Source organism: Schistocerca cancellata, chromosome 3 (genome assembly GCF_023864275.1).
Source record: "Schistocerca cancellata isolate TAMUIC-IGC-003103 chromosome 3, iqSchCanc2.1, whole genome shotgun sequence".
In the NCBI taxonomy this organism is placed as follows: Eukaryota; Metazoa; Arthropoda; class Insecta; order Orthoptera; family Acrididae; genus Schistocerca; species Schistocerca cancellata.
In genome coordinates this window covers 677,723,183-677,744,844 of record NC_064628.1, presented here as the reverse complement: position 1 = coordinate 677,744,844, position 21,662 = coordinate 677,723,183, and the positions used below count along the sequence as shown (strand labels likewise).

The window sequence follows — 21,662 nt, the reverse complement described above, 5'->3', positions numbered from 1 at the left end:
TATGGGGCATTATGAAAGAGTATCAAAGCCTTTGTCAAAAACAAATAAAAGTTACAGTGACTGGAGACTCAAGTAACAAGAACACAATGTGAGGCTTGGGATCCAAACCAAGTGTTTCAAATGTAAAGGCAGCAGCCACAGGTCAAGTGACTGCGACCACTGTGGCAGCCAATGTAATTTATGATGACAAGATGTTCGTAAGACTGTGGGTGCTCCAAGTTCACAAGATAGAAATGTGATCTTTACAGTACCCAGGGAAAACTGTCTTCCACGAGTTTATTTTACAGCTACTGTTGTGATTGATGATGTGAAAATTGAGACAGATATTTACACGGTTTCTAGAGGCAGTATGAAGACTGTTGTTTGAGCTGCATTTTGTGTGTGTGTGTGGGGGGGGGGGGAGGGGGGGGGGGGCGTTCTGCCTTGCTGGCCAAAAGTCTTTTGTTGTGCCTATCTGTGACTCAGCATCTGCATTATAAGGTGAGTGACAACTGTCCTTTTCATTATGTTAAATGTTAGGATCAATTTCATCTGAATATACTAGCACAGTTGTAGTTGTAAAGGCGAAAAATAGTGACGATTTCCCTGTATAAGTTACAGAAACAGGTCATTACCCATTGCTCCTTACACAGGAACCTATAGATAAGAGAGACCTGTGGTTTTCACACACTAGACCTCAATAACGGATTTTTTTTTTTATGTTTAAGAGCAAAGCCAAAAAAGGTATACTTTGTCTGTGACACAGCAGGACAGTTCCAGTTCAAGAAACTTCCACTTCAATTATAAAAGTCATCTACAGTTTTCCAGCACTTTATAGATACTGTTTTTTGGCATTCATTTGAGAGAACACAGTATTTCTCAATGTGGATGATGTTATAATACCAGCAAACATTGAGGATGAGGCACTTCATCAGCTTTGAGTAAGATTAAGAACTGCAGTAGAAATAGCTTCTAAATTAATTTTTCAAAATGCCAGTTCAGGGAGAGAACTGTTGAGTTTCTCAGATGTGATATACAGTATGGACAAATGCAGTCTCCTCCTGAGAAGACTAAGGCTGTTGGAAATTTGCAGAACAGAAACTTTTTCCGACAGTAAAAAGCTTCCTGGGACTAACATGATAGTTTAAAAAGTTTATCTCAAATTACTCTAAAATATCCAAACCCATGAGTGATTTACTGAGGAGCAATCAGAAAAAGAACGGAGGGGGATATTGAAGACACTCGATGGATACAATTTTCAAAGTCTAGAACACAAATACGGAACTAAGATACAAACAGATCCAAGCAAAGGCGGCTTTGGAGTTGTGTTATCACAAAAATCTCCAAACCAAATGATAAGTGCCCTCCAGCCTCCTACATGAGTAAAAAAGGCAACATTTCAAGAGGAAAACGACAGTAGTTTTGAGCTTGAATTCGTGGCTATTGTTAACACCTTAAAGAAACTGCAAGTGTATTTACTAGGAATGCATTTTAGAAATTGTAACCACCTGTACCACATTCCAAAAGACCATGGACAAAAAAGATATATCATGTAAAGTAGCAAGCTGTGTTTTAGTTTCACAAGAGTATTGCTACAGCATTCCGTGTTAATCTCATTATAGGATGAGACATTCAGCTGCTGTGTACATACATTGTTTGGTTTTGCATACAGATTAATAGCTAGAATCAGAAAAGCTCAAGAGAAGGAAGATGGTTGGCCAGCAATCAAGAACATTCTCATTCTCAAAGAATGACCTAACACAAACTTTTGAGTGAGAGATGGAATTCTTTTCAAGTTCAGTGATGGAAGAGCGATGTTAGCTGTTCCACACATTATACAATATGAAATCATCAAGCTTGTACACAAGAAAGGAGAAGTGAACTAAACAGGAAGTAAAACAGGATTATTGTATATCAGATTTTACCAACAATGTGAGAAGAGTGATCTTCAGTTGTGTAAAACATTTAATTGTGAATAATAAATCAGGAAAGAAAGTTTTCTTCATCCTTATTCAAAGAGAGTGAAGCACTATATACTATTGTTGATCATAGTGGAACAGTTACATCAACTCTCAAGGGTTACTACTACATTCTAAGTATTGTTGATGCATTTGCTAAGTTTAGCTGGCTGTATGCTGTGAAGGCCACAAAATCAGTAGACACAATTAGCAAGATGGAATTTCACAAAACTAATTTCAGAAATCCAGCCCAAGAAATTAGTGATAGAGGGACTGTCTTTGCTTCTGAAAGGAAGAACCCCTAAAGCCAACTGACAGATTCAGAAAATCAGTTTTACTTTGGCTACCATCATTGCTAAGCTTACTAATGATAACCCTACCAAATGGTGGAAAATGATATGTCAGTTCAATATGCCCTTAAATCAACATACCACAGAAGTGTTGAAAAACACCATTTCAACTTCTGACAGAAGTTAAGATGCACAGACAGAGTGATCTTTGTGTTACAAAATTATTAGCAGAAGAAATTATTAATTCATTTGAAGAAAGATGCAATGAACAGAGGGAAGATGCTAAATTACATATCAACAATGTAGGAAAAGACTGATTGCTGCTTCCATAAAGAAGACACTAAGTTGCAGACAGGCACAATTAAGGACACTTACAAAAAACTTTCAGCCACAGCCTTCATCAGTAAAAGAGAGATACACACCATTCATACACACAATCAATGTGTGTGTGTGTGTGTGTGTGTGTGTGTGTGTGTGTGTGTGTGTGTGTATTTTTACTGATGAAGGCTGTGGCTGATAGCTTTATGGAAGTGTCCTTAGTTGTGCCTGTCTGCAACTTAATGTGTCTTCTTTACAGAAGCAGCAATCTGTCTTTTCCTACGTTGTTGATACTCCTATTTGAAGGTTCCATTGTTTAAATTATGTATCAGTAGGACACATGCGTGCAAACGCGCGCACACATGCATGCACACAAAAATGCTACCTTCAATTGATATACGAAAAAGGCCTTCAAAAGTACAAAGTGATCTTGTGACAATAAAATGAAAACAAATTGGACCAAAATTAAAGCTGAAGGCCAAGAAACTTGTTCCCTGCAGAGTTCTGAATGCTGATGTGTGCCGAGAAGATGATAACCGTGAGGGTCCAAGGACAACATTAACATGTGCTGGATTTATGCAAACTTGATCAAGTGGTTATGCATTATCCAAGTTGGATGATTGTCAAGATGTCAAAATGTGGGCTCAAGGAGTGGGGTTAAAGGTCTTCCTATCAACAAGACAAGTGACGCACCAGAAAAGACCCCCCCCAGGGGCTCAGCATTCATTGCTGAGTATGGGCTTGGCGACCCCGGGGTCCTAAGCTGGGGACTGGTCAGTGCCGCCAGTCCCCTGTCACCGTAACCCCCGGACATGCTTCAGCGACCACCGCATGGCGCGGCGGTGGAATGTTGTGTGCTGTGGGGAATGGTAATCTTGGCTTGACTGCCTGGATTGCGAGGAAGGTAAACCTCTATAAAAAAAAACCTCAATCTTATGGTGTGCTGCGCGGCTATAAGATGCATGGCTGTTGGGGTGGAACAGTCGCAAGCGGGCAACCTCTGGGGCACCTGCCGCACCCCAGTTGTATAAGGCTTACTCAGGCATGCGGGGCTCTGTATGAGCGGACCTTTAGTTCCCTAGCTGCTTGTGGAACCACAATGGACCCTTCGACCTCTACATTTCCCCCTACCAGTGGATTGGGTGGGCCACTGGTAGGAAAACACACATCAAAAAAGCGACTTCGTGCTGCGAGTCCTCCAGTGCCTGGTGTTACTAGAGATTTATCAGACTGTCGTAACAGAGCACATGCTGATAACCAGAATGTGTTTTTGATTGTCAAATGGAAGGAAGGTAGCTTTGAGAGGGTTTCTCCCTTTTACATCCACAAGGGTCTTGAGGGAATTGCAGGAACATTGAAATCTGTGAAGTGACTGCACAATGGGACTGTGTTAGTTGAAACTTCTAGTTCCCGTCAAGTCACTTCTCTTCGGAAAGCAACCTGTCTTGAAGAGTATGCTATCGAGACCAAGCTCCACTCCACTTTGAACTATAGTAAGGGTGTTGTAACATGTAGGGACTTGCTGGATATCCCCAAGGACAAGTTGAAATCTGAGTGGGCTGATGAAGGTATTGTCGACGTGCAGCATATTATGAAATGAGTCGATGGGGACCTAGTCAAATCCGACTTTTTTATTCTCACATTCAATTGCCACAGACTCCCAGAGCATGTTAAAGTGGGTTTCTTACGTTTTCCAGTACGGCCATATTTCCCCAACCCAATGCGCTGCTTTAAATGTCAGCGCTTTGGGCATAATACGTTGGGGTGCAATGGGATAGCCCGCCCATGAAGGAGCCAATTGTTCATCGCCTGTGAAGTGCGTGAATTGCTCTGGGAGTCACCCTGTCTGGAGCCGGGTCTGCCCCATCTATCTCGAGGAACGGAAGATACAGGAGATCAAAACATCTAAGCACATCCCCTATGGTGAGGCCAAGAAGCTCTTTAAGGCCATGCAGCCTCCTGTGTTTACAACATCTTTTGCTTCCACTCTGCAGAAACTGGTACAGTTGGCCACTGTTGCTGCACAAACAAAGGTTGCTAGTGTCAGCACTAATACCTGCGTTTGCCAGTGCATTTGTGCTGCTACGGTTATTTTGCAACCTGCAGCTCTCCCCACAACATCAGACAAGGCTGTGGTTGCTAACATTGGAGTACTTCCTGCCCCTCCCCATATGGCGCCTTCTGCCCAGGCGAGTAAAGCTCCAACTGTTGACAAGGTTCTGCATTCTAAGCCCCCCAAGACGAAGACGCCGAAGGTGAAGGTTTTGCCACCTGAGGAGACTAGTCAGGGTCAGTCCGATGACGATGCCATCGTACTGTCTGACATCTCCCTTGGGTCACCATCAGAGCTGATGGACATTGATGTTGACCGGGGCCGATATTCTCGCCCCAGGAATAAATCTCCGGCCAGTACGGGCTCTCCTCCAAAGCAAAGAGGCAGGGTGAAAATTCAGCCACCCTGATCACTGGCTCCCATATTACAATGGAACCTGAATGGGTTCAGGATGCATGTGGCCGAATTACAACTCCTTGTACAAGAGCGCCCCTTGTGCTTATGTCTCCAAGAGACACATTTTCGGGCCACTGATGCTGCTCCTTTACGGGGCTATACCGTGTATCGAAAAGATGATCTGATGGGGGAAAGGGCAAAGGGTGGTGTTGCGACTTTTGTCCGTGACATGCACCACTCATCTGAGCTCCCTCTCGTTATGGACTTGCAAGCAGTTGCAGTTGGCCTTCTTGTGGGGCGGATGCTCACAAACTGTTGCGTTTACTTGCCACCTCAGGATGCAATAGACTCCGAGGCTCTCACAGACCTTATTAGCCAACTCCCCCACCCATTTCTCCTTCTGGGGGACTTCAATGCTCATAATGCCTTATGGGGCTCTACGACTGCTTGCCCCAGGGGTCGCGTTCTGGAAAGCCTCATGGCGTCTGAAGAACTGTGCATCCTCAACTCTGGTGCTCCCACTCATTTCTGTACTGCTTCTGGGTCATCGACAGCTATTGACCTTTCCTTTTGCTCTCCAGCACTCGTGGATTCTGCTCTGTGGGAGGTTGACGCTGACCTCCATTCTAGTGACCACTTCCCCCTTTGGATTTGCCTCCTGGATGAGGTTGTGGCATTACCAGCGCCGCCCGGGTGGCACCTCTGCAGAGCTGACTGGACACTTTTCAGCCATTTAGCTGTTTTGGAACACCATGCCAGCATCCACAAATGGGTCGACCATGTTACAGCCATGTCGATCCCACAGTCCTCAAGTCATCCCAAGAGGCGTCCTGTCCCTTGGTGGACCACTGAGTGCCACTCAGCCATCCGAGCCCGCCATGCAGCTCTGCGCCACTTCAAGTGCCGTCCCTCAGCTGACAATCTTGCGGCCTTTCAGGTGGCAAGAGCCAAGGCGTGGTGAGTGACTAAAGAGAGCAAACGACGGTCATGGCAATCGTTCTTGAACTCCGTCTCCCGCACCACTAGTTCTACGAAAGCATGGGAAGCCATCAGGAGGATTTCCGGGAAACGCAGCCAACTACCTGTCACGGCATTGCTGCATCAGGGGTGTCTCCTCACGGCGCCAAGACATTGCCCAGACACTGGCCATGCATTTTGCGGAATCTACTGCCACTATTAACTGTGATCCATATTTATGCCGCTACCGCACTGCCATCGAGAGGGATCACTTGGACTTCCAGTCCCCAAATTCTGAACTCTACAACTGTCCCTTCACAATGTGGGAAATGGATTTGGCACTGTCTTTGGCTCATGATACTGCGCCAGGTGATGATCAAATCCTGTACAGCATGCTGCAGCACTTGTTGCTGCCATCCAAGGAAGTTTTCCTGAATTGTTTTAATATGATATGGTCATCTGGCACGTTCCCTGACTCGTGGAGGGAGGCAATTTTGATTCCCCTCCTCAAACCGGGAATGGACTGAATGCATCCCAGTAGTTATCGGAGTATTGCTTTGACGAGCTGTGTCGGGAAGACATTGGAACGCATGGCCAACCGTCGCCTGGTTTGGCTGCTCGAGACCAGGCAGCTCCTTAGCCACTCTCAGTGTGGCTTTCGGAGATGTTCTTCAACTATAGACAACTTTACCCTGCTTGAGGCAGCCATCCAGCAGGCCTTCCTACGTAACCAGCATTGTCTAGGTGTATTCTTTGACATTAATAAGGTGATGACACTACTTGGCGCCGCCTTATCCTCAACCAACTCCATCAGTGGGGCTTTTGTGGCCATCTCCCCATCTTCATTCGGTCCTTTCTTTCCCGCTGCCTCTTTCGAATTCGGGTTGGTAATGTGCTATGTGATTTGTATGTGCAGGAGAATGGTGTTCCTCAGGGAAGCGTTTTAAGTGTCACCCTCTTTGCCGTCGCCATTGACAGTATCATGTCCACTATCCGGAGTTCTGCCCAGTGCTCTTTGTTTGTGGACAATTTTGCTGTTTTCTGTTCTTCCTCCAGTCTTGTCACTGCCAGTCGGCAGCTGCAGCTTACGATAAAGCAATTAGAGGCATGGACTGCGAAGACGGGTTTTACCTTTTCTGCAGACAAATGTCGTTCTCGACGTGCTTTTACCTCCCCTGAATTGCGTCTGAGGGACACCATTCTTCCTTTTAGAGACACTGTGAGGTTCCTGGGCCTCACTTTCGATTCCAAGTTGTCATGGTTGCTGCACCTTAAAGACCTCAAGGTGGGGGCTCTGAATGCACTGAATATTTTGAAGTGTCTGAGCCATTGGTCCTGGGGAGCAGATCGGGCGTGTCTGCTGCAGTTTTATAGGGCTTTCGTCCGGTCGTGTCTTGACTATTGATGCACCATGTATGGGTCAGCGAGGCCTTTGTAGCTGAAGATTCTTGACGCAGTACACCATGAGGGTATCAGGCTGGCCACTGGTGCCTTCCGTACCAGTCCCATCCCCAGCCTGTGTGCTGAGGCAGGGGAACCGCCGCTCACCATCCAGCGGAAACTCCTCATGGTGTGACGGGTGTGTCAATTCCTTGCCTGTCATACCTCCCCTGCGTATCCTAGTGTTGCCCGACTGCCAATGGAACGTCTCTTTTCCAGTCGTCCAGGGCAACAAGACCATTTGGGATTCGTGCCAAGCATTTGCTTGAGTCCCTTGGTGTGGAGCGTGTGGCTCCCCAACTCCAGGGGTTTACCTGCCTGCCTCCCTGGTTGCTCCAGAGGCCCAGCGTCATTTTAGACTTGTCAGAGTACCGGAGGAGCTGCACTCCTGCGTTTGTTTTTACCTCCTTATTTTACGATATTTTAAACCAGCATCCTGATCATGTACCAGTATTTACAGGGGGACTCTGCTGGTTGTGCTGTTGTTTTCCCTGATCGAGTCGTCAAGTTACGGCTTCCTGTGGCATTTACCATCTTTGATGCCAAATTGTTTGCGGTCTTGTGGGCATTGGAGCAGATGAGATGTGTTCCCAGTCTTAAGTTTCTCATCTGTTCTGACTCCCTGAGTGCCCTTCAGACCACACAACACTTGTACCCAGTGGATACGGTCGTCCAAAACATCCATGATGCCCCACTCCACCTGCAACAGCAGGGGAAGGAGGTTTCTTTCTGCTGGGTGCCGGGGCATGTGGGTATTAGGGGAAACGAACTGGCGGATGTGGCTGCCAAAGATGCATGTTCCCTCCCTCATGTTGTTGAATGTGCCGTCCCCCTCCATGCTGTTACCTCCCTTTTGCATTTTCGTATTATGCATCAATGGGAAGAGGAGTGGCTGGCAGTTGGTGAAAATAAGCTGCGTCTGGTCAAGGCCACCACGTGGCCATGGCGTGCGTCCTACCAGTCATGCAGGCGGGATGAGGTTCTCCTCACTCGCCTCCGCGTCAGGCACAGTCCCTTAACGCATGGTGTTTTACTCCGGCGGAAGGACCCCCCAATCTGCAGTGCTTGTGGCATCCAGATTACCGTCCGCCACATTTTACTTGACTGTCCTTTATTCTCTGACCAGTGGGCAGTGGTTTCCTTGCCACCGGATTTGCCCTCTATTTTGCAAGACAACGCAACAACTGTGGTTAAGGTCTTGTGGTTTTGTGTCCTGTCCAATTTGTTGCCTCGGATTTTAGGGAGAAGATTTTAATGTGCTGCTGGGTGACTGGCTCACCCAGGTTTTAGGTAAGACGTCCGCCAGTCACGATTACCTACTTGTTTCACTTCAATTTCTGTTCTCTTTTCCTTGTGTTTCCTTTCCTTTTTTAGTGCGTTTCTTTTCCTCTTGTTTTGCCTGTGTATGTGAGGATTTGGAACTGCATCAGGCCTGTGTCTTTTAGCCGTTCTCCTTGTTCACTGTCTGTCTTCGACCCTTCACCGCATGTGCTCCTGTTTCTATGCGTTTGGGCGCTGATGACCATGCTGTTTAGTGCCCGAAAACCTCAGACCACACACACACACACACACACACACACACACACACACACACACACACACACACACACACACACACACACACCAGAAAAGACAAATATAGTACAGTAGTTTCTGTGTGTGCATGTAGAAACACTCTTCATGGAGAAGACATGAGTTTCCATAGACTGTTCTTTAATTTCTTCATTTTTGACCATTGTTGAAGTTTGTAACTGAAAATAATGAACAGTTTGAGTGAAAGTTGGACCTGGTTATCTCCTACATTCTGGATTCTGATAAAACTTGAGTTTGGCTTGATGAGTTGCCACAAAGAAATAAACCACATGAAATTTTCATCTATTATCCACATAGAAAACACATTTGAGCGATTGTGTGACTATGACAGTGCTCATCACACATCATGTACAATTAGGTTTCCTAATAAAAAAGAAGAATACCAAATTTACTCATAGGTAACTTCAATGACATACAGTTCAAAACAATGATACCTAAAGGAGACGGCAATGATCATATTGCTGCAGATACTGTGTGTGTTCATCACAAGCACTACACAACAAAATAAGACAAAAAAGAGCAGTCTAAGTTGTTTTGCTTGTTGTAGCACTTTCCCCATACATCTTTGGTTTTAAAGAATAAAGGTTATAATTAAAAAATGTCTCCAATAAATTCTCACGTAGAGCGTGCAGCTTAAAAAGTACTGTGTGTGTGTGTGTGTGTGTGTGTGTGTGTGTGGGCACGTGCACAATCTTGTATGCACACACGAATGAAAGAGAGAGACCAGAACTAATTACCTACCTTCTTGGGTGTACTGCTATCTCGTGGTTCCTCCTCAGATGGAGAGGACTGGTTACTGCCAAATTTTCTTTTATGTCCAGAGCCAGAGTTTTCACCTCTCTTGTTAGGACTGAGTGATCTCTTCCTTGCACTATTGTTTTCTTCACTCACTTCCTCCTTCATTTCTTGGTCCACAATTTCCTCTTGTTTTTTATTTGTCTTCTTAGATTCCTGGATGAACACAAATCTTGCCAATTACATGATTCAATAAAAAAAACATTAGACCTGTGGCCATTGACATTTATGTCAATAATGAGGGAGTGTTTGTATCATACATTTCATTGGTTCATGTTTTTGATCCAACACACCGATAACATTTATGCAAATCATAATCTATAACAGTGTGTACCTCCTTTAGAGTTACTTAAACTTGCACACACTAATATGTGTATTAAAATATGAGACCTATGATAAATTTTGATTCGTAGACACATGAAGAGGTCCATTTAGGGCAGGCCTGTACAGAGAGTACCTAGGCAAGAACGAGTGCTCTCTCGCAACCTGGGAAATGAGTGCTTTTGGTAAAATGGTGTTACTTAGCATAAGAAAAGAGTGAAGTGTGTGCTTTCTTCAGAGCAATGTGTTATGTTCACCACAGCAATAGATGCAAGCATATATAGCTACAGCTCAGTGCTTAAAGTGGTGAGTAGCACATTTTAAATCAATGAAACACAGAATGATGGTCATGTTACAAACTTCAAAGTGAAAGTAAGAGACACAAACATGACTTTACAACATGTCTATTTAGCTATAGTTAGAACTTATAGACCTACAGTGTAACAGGCAGTCGATGTTAAGTTTCATAATACAATAAGTCTTGAGATACATGTCAAAATCTTCCTAAACATAAATTTCCATCCATGACTGTACAAGTTTTCAGCTATGACTAGGTCTATGTTTGGACCTACATACTTGCATGAGCAACTTTTTCCACAATGAAGACTTCAGCTTAAAAGCTCACCTTCACATATGCAGTGCTCGGACAGTAGAACAAGACATTGATGCTTCAGCGAAAAGCAAAATAATTAGTATCCATTGACATCCAGTGTTTTTACATTTAAGATGTGAATAATGTAGTCAAGAAGCACAAATTGATGGCAATTGAAACTTGTCTGAAAATGCCATTCATCATAAATCTGCATTGGTCATAAGAAATGTCATGTCTTCAATTTACCTGGTCCCATGTTCATTTCTTCATCAATTGAAAGAAATGTAAGTTTCATTTCACTGTTATTTCTCTTTAATGTAATAATACACAAAAATAAATTAGTCATAGAAGGCATTAATTCACCATCGTAATGTGATTCATGTCAGTATACCTAACAAAGACCATAGAATAGCATTATTGACTACAGTTTGTCATACAGAGCTACATAGTTCCAATTTCTCTCTCTCTCTCTCTCTCTCTCTCTCTCTCTCTCTCTCTCTCTCTCTCTCTCCTCTTCCCCTGCCAGTAGTCACTGTGAGTTGGCCAGTTTCTCACTGCTGTGGCATGAGCACAGGCCAGCTTGCACGAGCAGAGTAGTGAACATGTCTGATTTAGTTGGCTAAATGGATACTGTTCATAGGTATATTTATTAAGCAACTTTCATTGCCCATTGCTGCATATGAACAAACGGAAATCCAAAGATGAATTTAGTGTCCTGGAGCCCCACTGTGGAGGCAGAGAAATATACTGTGCCATTTCTCAACCAAGACACACTGGGAAAAAATGAGGCCACTGTGTGTTCAGAAATAGTGTAACCTATTTCTTTTTATCTGTACATGACTGACATAAAATTACATATTGATTGGACTGTAAAAAATTGCTTCCACTCACAAAAAAGAATTACTGATGCTCTCCCTTTCCTGTGTTTTCAACATATTTTTGAGAAGTGGGTTTACAACAGAATATTTAACCACCTTTCTGAGAATAACCTTCTAATAACTGTTCCATTTCATTTCTGTAAAGCACCCCCAAGTAATGCCTGTACAGCAACATGGAATCACTCAATGCCTGTGGTGGCACAGAAAGTTAATGTACTTTCACTGGTGCACTAGAAAATTACTAGGGAACTCAACACTTAAATTATGTGGCAGCAAGTGATCAACATCTGTCAGTCCTTCCAATATTTAGTGGGCATAATATGCATTTTCCCTGAATATACAAATTGTTGAATGTCAGCAAATGAGATTGGGTATGGGAACCTTTCCATCATATAGGTTGGTTCCTTCCTTCCATCTAGTGCATTACCACAAAATAGGAGAATTCTAAGGGGACTGGAATTCCTCTACATCTACATCTATACTCTTCAAATTATTGGTAACTGCATGACAGAGGATACTTTCAGCTGTTCGTCATATTTGTCTTTCTTTTTACTCAATGGAACATGGGAAAAAATGACAGTGCATATGCCCCATGCACACTGAAATTAATCAAGTGATAAAGGGGGGCTATAGTATATTTTTGTATTTATTTATTCTTTATAATTATAGCCTTTTATCTAAAAAGCTAAAATAGGCCATATGAATCACATTTCCTTGAATAGTTATAAGTTATTTATTTATTTCTTATACTTTTTTTTAAAAAAAAAGAAAAAGATTAAAAAGGAAAAACAACACCTTCTTCTTCTAGTACAAAAACTACATTAAAACCCTTAACCTACTACCCCACTGCTAATCGACTACAAACACTAGAATTTGTTCTTTGTTTCTTCATTTATTTTGGTGCATTTAACTTTTAAGTCATTGTTTCTGCTACTGGATCCACCCACATGGTACCCTGGTCAACAGCCAAGGTCTGCTGCATTACTTGGGCACCAGGGAGCACATCAGCAGCATTTCCACCATTGTGAGTCATTCCATCCACCACACTTCGATGATCGCTTGCACCAACACATATAGATTCTTGGGACAGTCTTTCACTTAGAGGTCACCAACCTCAGTCGTCATCTCTCCATCTGCAGAGTATTTTGTCTAGCCTGGACAGAAGCATGACGACTTATGGTTGAATGCCTCGTGAAGTCCTCCTTGGCCTTCCTGGATACTGCAGCTGTAATATCATTCAAGATGCTATCTTCATAGAGTGCACAGTAACACAATGTGTGTTCTGGTGTGCCTACACTGCCACAGGCACAGCTGTCATTCATCTGTCTTCTGATTTTGTATGGATACATAGCATAAGGCCCATGGCCAGTCAGGTAATGTATCAATCCACTTGATGGGTTAAGAAATATCATCTTTAATCTCTCCCTGATGTTAGGGAGAAATTCATATGTTCTCCTGCCAGTGCCTGAAATGTCCTGTTCATTTTGCCACAGGTGTAATATGCAATCTTTTATTGCCTTTTTCAAACTGGCTTCAGTTCCAAACACCCTTCATACTTCCATTTGATTGCCCTTCTTTAACCAGTAAAAGATTCCCCTTTTCCTAATTTCCAAGTCCAGTGGGCATATTCCTGGGACTACTAACAAAGCATCATTCGGGCCAGCACCGGAGGCCCCCATTAATCTTAGTAGCATGCCTCAGTAAACTCTTCTCATTATTGAGACTGGCTTCACTAGCTGCAGTCTATGAGCTCAGACACTCACACCATATCTTACAACTTATGCTAATATAGATTGGGGGTGTACTGTAATTGTCTTCAAGGGAAGCCAAAATTTCCTATTTGCAATGGTTGTAACTTTATTCATTATGTTGATACCTTTCCTGCTTGCTTCCTCTACATGATGTGCAAAGTTACAGTGTTTGTCAAAAAAATACACATAGATATCTCATTACTGCACTACTTCTAATTGTTATATCATTTAATTTTATTTTAAGGTTCCTTATTATGATCCCTTTCAGCAGGAGGTACATTGTTTTGGGGGGTGCCGGTGATAATTTAACACTTCGACACCAGCCCTTAAGTTTGTGGAGGGTCGCATTACATTTGTCTTCCATATTCTTTTGGAGTCATCACATGCAATGAACAGCAAGTCATCTGCAAATGCCACCAAACTGCTTATGTTACTGCTGTCATGTAACTTCTGTAGTATGGGCTACAGTGCTACATACCAGAAATCTGGACCACGCACTAATCCCTGCAGACAGCCTTTTGTTATAGTCTTCATTTTTTCTTTCCCAGGCATGTTAAAAAAGCATGTCTCCCTTGGCAGTAATCTCTCAGGCAATTATACAGCACTTCTGAACCCCCAAAATCCCTAAGGGAATCAAATAAAGGCGGCCACCAAAGGTTATTGAAAGCACCAGCAATATCAATCATCATCGCTGGAGCTTACATAGAATGAGTATCTGTCACTAGCAAAATCACCTTGTTAGTTGTGTTTTCAATTGACTTGCCTCTTCTAAATCCATACTGGTGGGGGCTCATCCCTTCTGGCGGTCTGTGATCTTGTAATCTTTTGCATAATAGTTTTATAAATATCTTGCCGAGAACATTCGAAAGACAAATTGGGCTGTTGGATTTGTGTATCATTGGATCTTTATCTTGCACCTTACTAAGCATGGTGCAGGGATCCTTCCTGGCAAGAGACACTCATTGTTCAGATCACACAAGTAACTGTCTAATTGGTCACATGAGGCTTGTTTTACTTTGGCAGAGATCCTGTTCGGTCCTAGAGATTTTTTCTTTTTCAGTCTTAAAATTATATGCCTAATTTCCTCTTATGCAAAGGGGAACACAGGTTTGTTGTTCCTATATTCTTTCCATAACATGTCCCATAACTTACACTGATCATTTGTCTTTTCTTCTTCTCTGTCATCAGGAAGTAGTGTTTCTATTAACAGGGCAGCTGACTATTCCCAACTTTGTTACCATCCCATCATTTGTTCTGAGAGTGGATAAGACTGTTGGTGACCATATTTTCTCGCAGACTATTTTATATATACACCCCAGGGATAAGTTTCTGAGTTAGCCTCCATGAATTGCTTCCATCGTTCCATTTTTGTTTTCCACAACTCTTCCTTAAAACCTTGTTTAAAATACCTGTATCTATGCAACCTTTGGACTCTTTTCTTCTCAAGTCATGCTGCACTGGTATAGCTTCTGACTCTTTTTGTTTCACACACCTTGCTCCAGTTGAAAGGTAATCTTTTAGAATGACCACTGTTGATAGGTTGCTCTATGTATAGCCACTGTCAGTTCTTGCACTTTAACATCTACATTATCACCCAGCTATGGAGTTCCTGGACACTGAAACATTCTTCTTAGTTCTTCCCTGTTAGCGTACTTGATCTTATATTTGGGCCTGTGTAATACCTAAGCAACTAGCTCCCAGTATCATACTTTTTATTTTCCCTCATTATTAATTTGTATGAATGTTTTCCTTTCCTTAGTAATAAATTTGTACACTGCCACAGAAGACAGCAAAAATAGGCTTTTTAAAATTATCTTTGTAACAGAAGAGCAATGTCTGGAGTATGTTCATTTCCCCCCACCCCCCTTCTTCTTCTTCTTCTTCTTCTTCTTCTTCTTTGCACTTGATAGTATTTATGTTTAAGATCTCACATAAAAAGGTACATTAATTTTTACTCATGTGTCAACAATTTGTGTAGTAAATGCTGTTGTTGTTGTTGTTGTTGTTGTTGTGGTCTTCAGTCCTGAGACTGGTTTGATGCAGCTCTCCATGCTACTCTATCCTGTGCAAGCTGCTTCATCTCCCAGTACCTACTGCAACCTACATCCTTCTGAATCTGCTTAGTGTATTCATCTCTTGGTCTCCCCCTACGATTTTTACCCTCCACGCTGCCCTCCAATACTAAATTGGTGATCCCTTGATGCCTCAGAACATGTCCTACCAACCGATCCCTTCTTCTAGTCAAGTTGTGCCACAAACTTCTCTTCTCCCCAATCCTATTCAATACCTCCTCATTAGTTATGTGATCTACCAATCTAATCTTCAGCATTCTTCTGTAGCACCACATTTCGAAAGCTTCTATTCTCTTCTTGTCCAAACTATTTACCGTCCATGTTTCACTTCCATACATGGCTACACTCCATACAAATACTTTCAGAAATGACTTCCCGACACTTAAATCTATACTCGATGTTAACAAATTTCTCTTCTTCAGAAACGTTTTCCTTGCCATTGCCAGTCTACATTTTATATCCTCTCTACTTCGACCATCATCAGTAGTAAATGCTGTGTGTGTATAAAAATGCAAGAATATTAAAAAATCATCATAACTGCAAGAATATTTTTATTTATTATGCCAAAAGATTCGTTCATAAGCATGACTTCTGCCTGCAATCATAAGAAAAGGCAGTAGTTTCTTCCATCCTGCAAGACATCTTAAAATGCTAAACATCAAGATTTAGTGGATGGACTGCATGACCGGCAACCACAGAAAATTAGAGGTAAATTATGATAGCAGTGCAACCTAATAGTGACTACTATTAAATATATATGTGTAATAATCAAGCAGTTGACTTTTTGTCAAGTACCAAGTTTGCTGCAGAATCACACACACTAAAAAGCTCCACAGACAGAGTAAGAAAAATTATCCTATATACATTATTCATTTTTGTCCACCAACCTGTTACAGTGTCATAATAGGAGGAGAGGTGTACCCCTATGTGGAATGTCCCAGGTGGCAGATAGGGGGGTCCTAACCAGCTCGCTGGCAGACTTGAGCAAAATGAAATAGCTCTCATGGACCAAACACACATCCCATCAATCTCTTTTTTTACCATCCATAATTCACCCACCACCTTTCCAGATCACATCTGGAATTGTAAGCCCTGACCTTGGCCACACACTTGATCATTGATCAGACAATCAAACAAAATATGAGGAGTCTTCTATTGAAAGAATCCTCCAGTTTGGACAGTCATTATGAGATTATCCTGGCAAAGACACCATTGTTTGGATACAGTGGGGCATCACATAGAGGACAAAGACGAGTCAGAGCGCCTAGTGATGCACTGAATTAACAAATATACAACATATTCCACATAAGATGGTGCTAAAATTTCACAAACTAGGAAGATTTTCATATTTTGCTACAGTAAATATTAATTCCTTAAGGAACATTGGTAAATTGAAACATTTAACAGATGTCTTAGATCAACAGAACACAGTTATCACAGTCCTTCAAGAGTTACACAATACTGACCAGGACTCAATCGAATCAGGAGGATATCAACTTTATAAGGGACCACCAGGAGAAAGGGCAATAGAAAATGTTCTCTTATTCGGTGTGGGTTTCTTGGTACATAATAGAATATTGGACTCCATTGAGAATTTTTCATCCAATTCCTCAAGAATGGCAATGTTCACAATTAAGATGGAAAACAAAATATGCACACTGATAAATATTCATGCTTCAACAAATGTTGAAAATAGAACTGACAAGGATGGAACAGAAAAATTTCTGGGATGAACTTTATCAGCTAGTAAGGACCATACCACATACTATCATTAAAATTATGCTTGGAGACTGTAATATGAAGAAAGGAAAAGAGAAGCAATTTTGAGGTGTGGTCAGGTGATAGCCAGCACATAAGCTTACAAACAATAACAGTGAACAGTTAATTGAATTTTGGACTACAAATGGATTGGTTTTGAAGACAACAAAGTTTAAGAGAAGACCACATAAGTTAATGACATGGAAATTCCCTAACGTCAAGCTAGGAGAGTACCAGATAGATCATGTGGCCATGGATCAGAAATTTCATAAGGAAATCTATAATGTTAAAGTGCTGCATGGCATCGATGTTGATTCAGACCACGTCAAAAGTTGGATACAAAGAGAGCATATGACACTAGTTATATTATTAATAATCAGATATATTACAAGAGATCAAGAATATCTTTATGTGACAATCTAGAAGCAACTGTCACTCAATTAAAAGTCTTGGCTGAAGATGTAGCTCCTGTACGGAAATGCAAGAAACCCTTGGTGGAATGAGGAATGCAATGTAGTGATTCAAATGTGAAAATAATTCTGAACTTACATAAACATCTTACTGATATTTGAAATACTGAGAAATTACCAGATGAATGGAATGTTGCAATAGTCCAGCCACTATACAAAAAATGAGAGAGATCAGATCCAAATAATTATAGGGGTATATAGCTGCTGGATATTACTTATAAAACCTTTCAAAGGTTCTGAATTTCAGAATTCATGAACAGCTTGATGGTGAACTAAGCGAATATCAAGGAGGCTTTCGGCAAGGACAAAGCTGTACTGATCAAATTATTAGTCTCAAATGGATAATGAAACATAAAAGGGTCAGGAACAAGAAGCTAGTGACCACTTTTGTTGATTTTAAAAAGGCCTATGATAGTATCCATCACAAATCTTTATTGTTAATTCTTAAGGAATTTGGTTTACATCAGAAACTTTTCAACCTTGTCGCAGTCACCCTTCGAAATACCAAAGCTAGAGTAAGGTTCAGAAATGAATTCTCTGAACCTTTTGAGATTTATACTGGCCTTCGGCAAGGTGATGGATTGTCTCCATTATTTTTCAGTTATGTGCTGGAGTAAACTACGCATGAATGGAACAAGATAAGCCCACCATCTGTTAAGATTAGAAGAAAGATTTGACTTAACTGCTTTGCATTTTCAGATGATTTGGCGCTGTTGGCAAACAATATTGATGAAGCAAATGTTCAGATAGAACAACTACAATGATTAGCAGCAAAGGTTGGATTGCAAATTTCGTTCGAGGAAACATAAATGATGCCCACCTTCCCAGTTGACACATCCTATATCATATGCCATAATGATCAAAAAATTAAAGTAGTAAAAAAGTTTAAATATCTTGGTGAGATTATTACCTGGAATGTTAATGAAAGAGCATCAATAGATTGTAGAACATTAAAACTACAGCAAATGCAGAGAGCCACAAGGCCAACCTACAAAAAATGATCTCTCTCAATAAACGCTAAATTTCGACATTACTCCTCTGTTGTTAAACCAGAAGCAACATACGCAAGTGAAACACTATTCAAACTAAATACTCAAGCAACAACTGACAAATTGCAGATAGTTGACAGACGAATACTCTGAACAATTACCAGTAAAATCATCAAGTTAATGAGCAGTGGAGACTTTTGCCCAATTCAGTAGTGCGTAAAGAAAGTGAATCCATTATTGATACAATGCAGAAAAGAAGGATTGCATTTTTTGACCACATATCTCACCTAACAAATACTAGAATCCTGAAGCAACTTTCTGACCATTTCTGGAACAGTAAAACCAAAAACATCTGGTTTAAAGAAGTACCAAGTGATCTGGATGACTTTATCACCACCACACACCAAACTCAACACAGAGAAGAGAATCTGCTTCTGAAGAATAAATACCCATGGCTGACCATCAGAACAGAAGAAGTATGTCATATCTGCATAAGAAAGAGCAGCCAGATCACAGTGAATGAAGAAATTTTGGGAAACAAAGAAATTGCTGACTACTAAGACCTAAACTTAAGCATTGTAGACTCTGTTGTATTATGTTTGATTTTAGTGTTACAATGTGGGCATAAACTATCTAAATAAATAAATAAATAAATAAATTCATTTTTGTGACATCAGTATTTGAACATTGCATTGTATTTTTCTTACGCTACAAGGAAGACTGTTCATGGCACCAATTTAGTTTCAATGAGAATACATGCTTTAATTCCAGTACTGCAAGTAGTAATTATCCCTCATTACATAAATTTCATGCCAATTCATACTCTTTGTGTTGCCTGTTGGGCTACCTCCCAGCACGGTTATTCCAAAAACGACCAACAGATGAATGCAAGCCTTATGCACACATTTTTTGGGTCATCTTTGATTTCCCTTCCAGTGATGGTATAGTGTATGATATTGTGACCACACAATGTCATTCCACTTGCAACCTTCTAGTCTTTCACATGATGCACCACTGCCATGTTTTTTAAAGTGATGTCCATGTCTGATGCTGCTCCAACCCTTCCTACATAGGTTAGCGGCTTGTGACATGCATTTAATACCTGAGGTTTAATTCCATAATGGCCTCTTCTAGTTGTCCTCCATGGTCATCAGTCAGGTGGCTATACCACAATACTGACTTTCCATTTGAACCAGTGGAGTACACAAGAGGCTTAATTTCTCCTAGGTGACTAATATTCTTTAATACTTGTCAATCTCATCACTAAATTAAAATACATGGAAACTCTCCTTTCTGGTTAACATTTCCACACAGATTGTGAGTTCTGAGCAGTATTGTGATATTTTCGTCACTGTTATGGCCTTGTTAATTACTATTATTGTTGCCCTAGGATGCTGCCCTTGTGTGACTACCTGGGCAGTTGCATACAGGGGACCTTTCCTGCCTTCATATATGGTTCTCGTAGGCACAATACATCTTACTGCAACTTTTCTGCCACTCCTCTAGCCTCATGCAATATGCTGACACTTCTCATGGCATTAAGCTGTCTTGTCTTGATCTCCATTAGAGGTGACAGGTATATATTCAACAGTCTTGGCCTACTCGCCAGTAATCAAATGCTATATGACCATGCGTCATCACAAAGCGCTTGTACAAAGTATCAAAAGAGAATCATTAATTTCTCCTGACAGAAACATGATTCACTAACTTCTCCAGTTTTTCCACTTCTGTTTGCAGATTGTTCACTGTGATGTGGATTCTATCCACAAAATCAGGTACAGAAAAAGTAATGTATTCCCCTTCTGGATGCTTATACCTTACTAAATGTCTTAACACTGTAGTAAGCACTCTCGGCTCTTCCAGTCTAGTGAGTTGCATAACATTCTCTATGCTTTCATAAATATGTTCTGGTGTATGTTTTATTGTTTACTTCTTTGTGGAAGGTGTTTGTTATATGTGCTAGCTGGCTCTGAGTCCTGTACTGTTTTTGTTGCAGATTCACTTCCTGAATTGGTGAGTCGTCTTTGCCTGCCACTTCAAGCTCTTTTTACTAATTTCGTGACTCTTTCCTGTAGGTTACACAAACCTATGACCACTCAAGCTCGATTTCTTTGTCCACCTGCCACCCAGAACTAATCCTCGTAAGGTTCCACATATTACAGTCCCCGCATTCCCTTTCTGAGGTTAGTTTCATTCTTGTGACACAGTCTGCCTATGTAATGATGAGCTTTGTTTTATGAAGGTAGCAGTAACTACACCAGAGGGATGTCATTAATACCAAAATATTTTTATTTTAAAAACTAGAAGTTCATGGTCAATACAATCAAAAGTTTTGGCAAGATCACTGAATATATGAAAAAATGATTGTTTTTTTCTATTTTATTTACCATTGCATGGAATGGGACAATGGCGGGTGGAGGAGGGTAGAGGAGAATAAGGAGGAGGCTGACCTAGACAATATTTTTTATGTGATCTAAACTTCTGAATGAGATTCATCACAATTTACCGATGTTACTGATTCAGTGGCCTCAGCCCAGTTCTCATCCTTCTTGTTCTCCCATGTCATCTTGGTTTTGTTATTAATGCCTTTGAATTCATTTTCAAAAGCTCTGAGGTAACAACAAGTCAAGTTGGCTACATTATTGTTCAGCTTCTTTCAAATGCAGGTGGTTTGCTATTTGCATCTGTGTTACTGTTTTCATCTTTACAATAATCTTTGTTGGAAGTGAAGCAAATTATGTAAACTTTGGAGACTGTAAAACCTCACCTCTCTTCCTACACCCAACATAGAAAATGTACTGAGTTATCTACACTCCTGGAAATGGAAAAAAGAACACATTGACACCGGTGTGTCACACCCACCATACTTGCTCCGGACACTGCGAGAGGGCTGTACAAGCAATGATCACACGCACAGCACAGCGGACACACCAGGAACCGCGGTGTTGGCCGTCGAATGGCGCTAGCTGCGCAGCATTTGTGCACCGCCGCCGTCAGTGTCAACCAGTTTGCCGTGGCATACGGAGCTCCATCGCAGTCTTTAACACTGGTA

General features: G+C 41.5%; 1 protein-coding gene across 8 annotated transcripts in view; it reads right to left on the bottom strand.

The window, feature by feature from the left end:
- The window catches only part of LOC126175652 (DNA ligase 3), a 644,184-nt gene that overhangs the window by 161,906 nt on the left and 460,616 nt on the right, over window positions 1–21,662 (bottom strand). For all 8 annotated transcript variants that reach the window (XM_049922552.1, XM_049922551.1, XM_049922546.1 and 5 more), the window contains one exon: window positions 9,726–9,935. In XM_049922552.1, coding sequence (XP_049778509.1) covers window positions 9,726–9,935 — 210 coding nt within the window. The remainder of the gene's footprint in view (window positions 1–9,725; window positions 9,936–21,662) is intronic.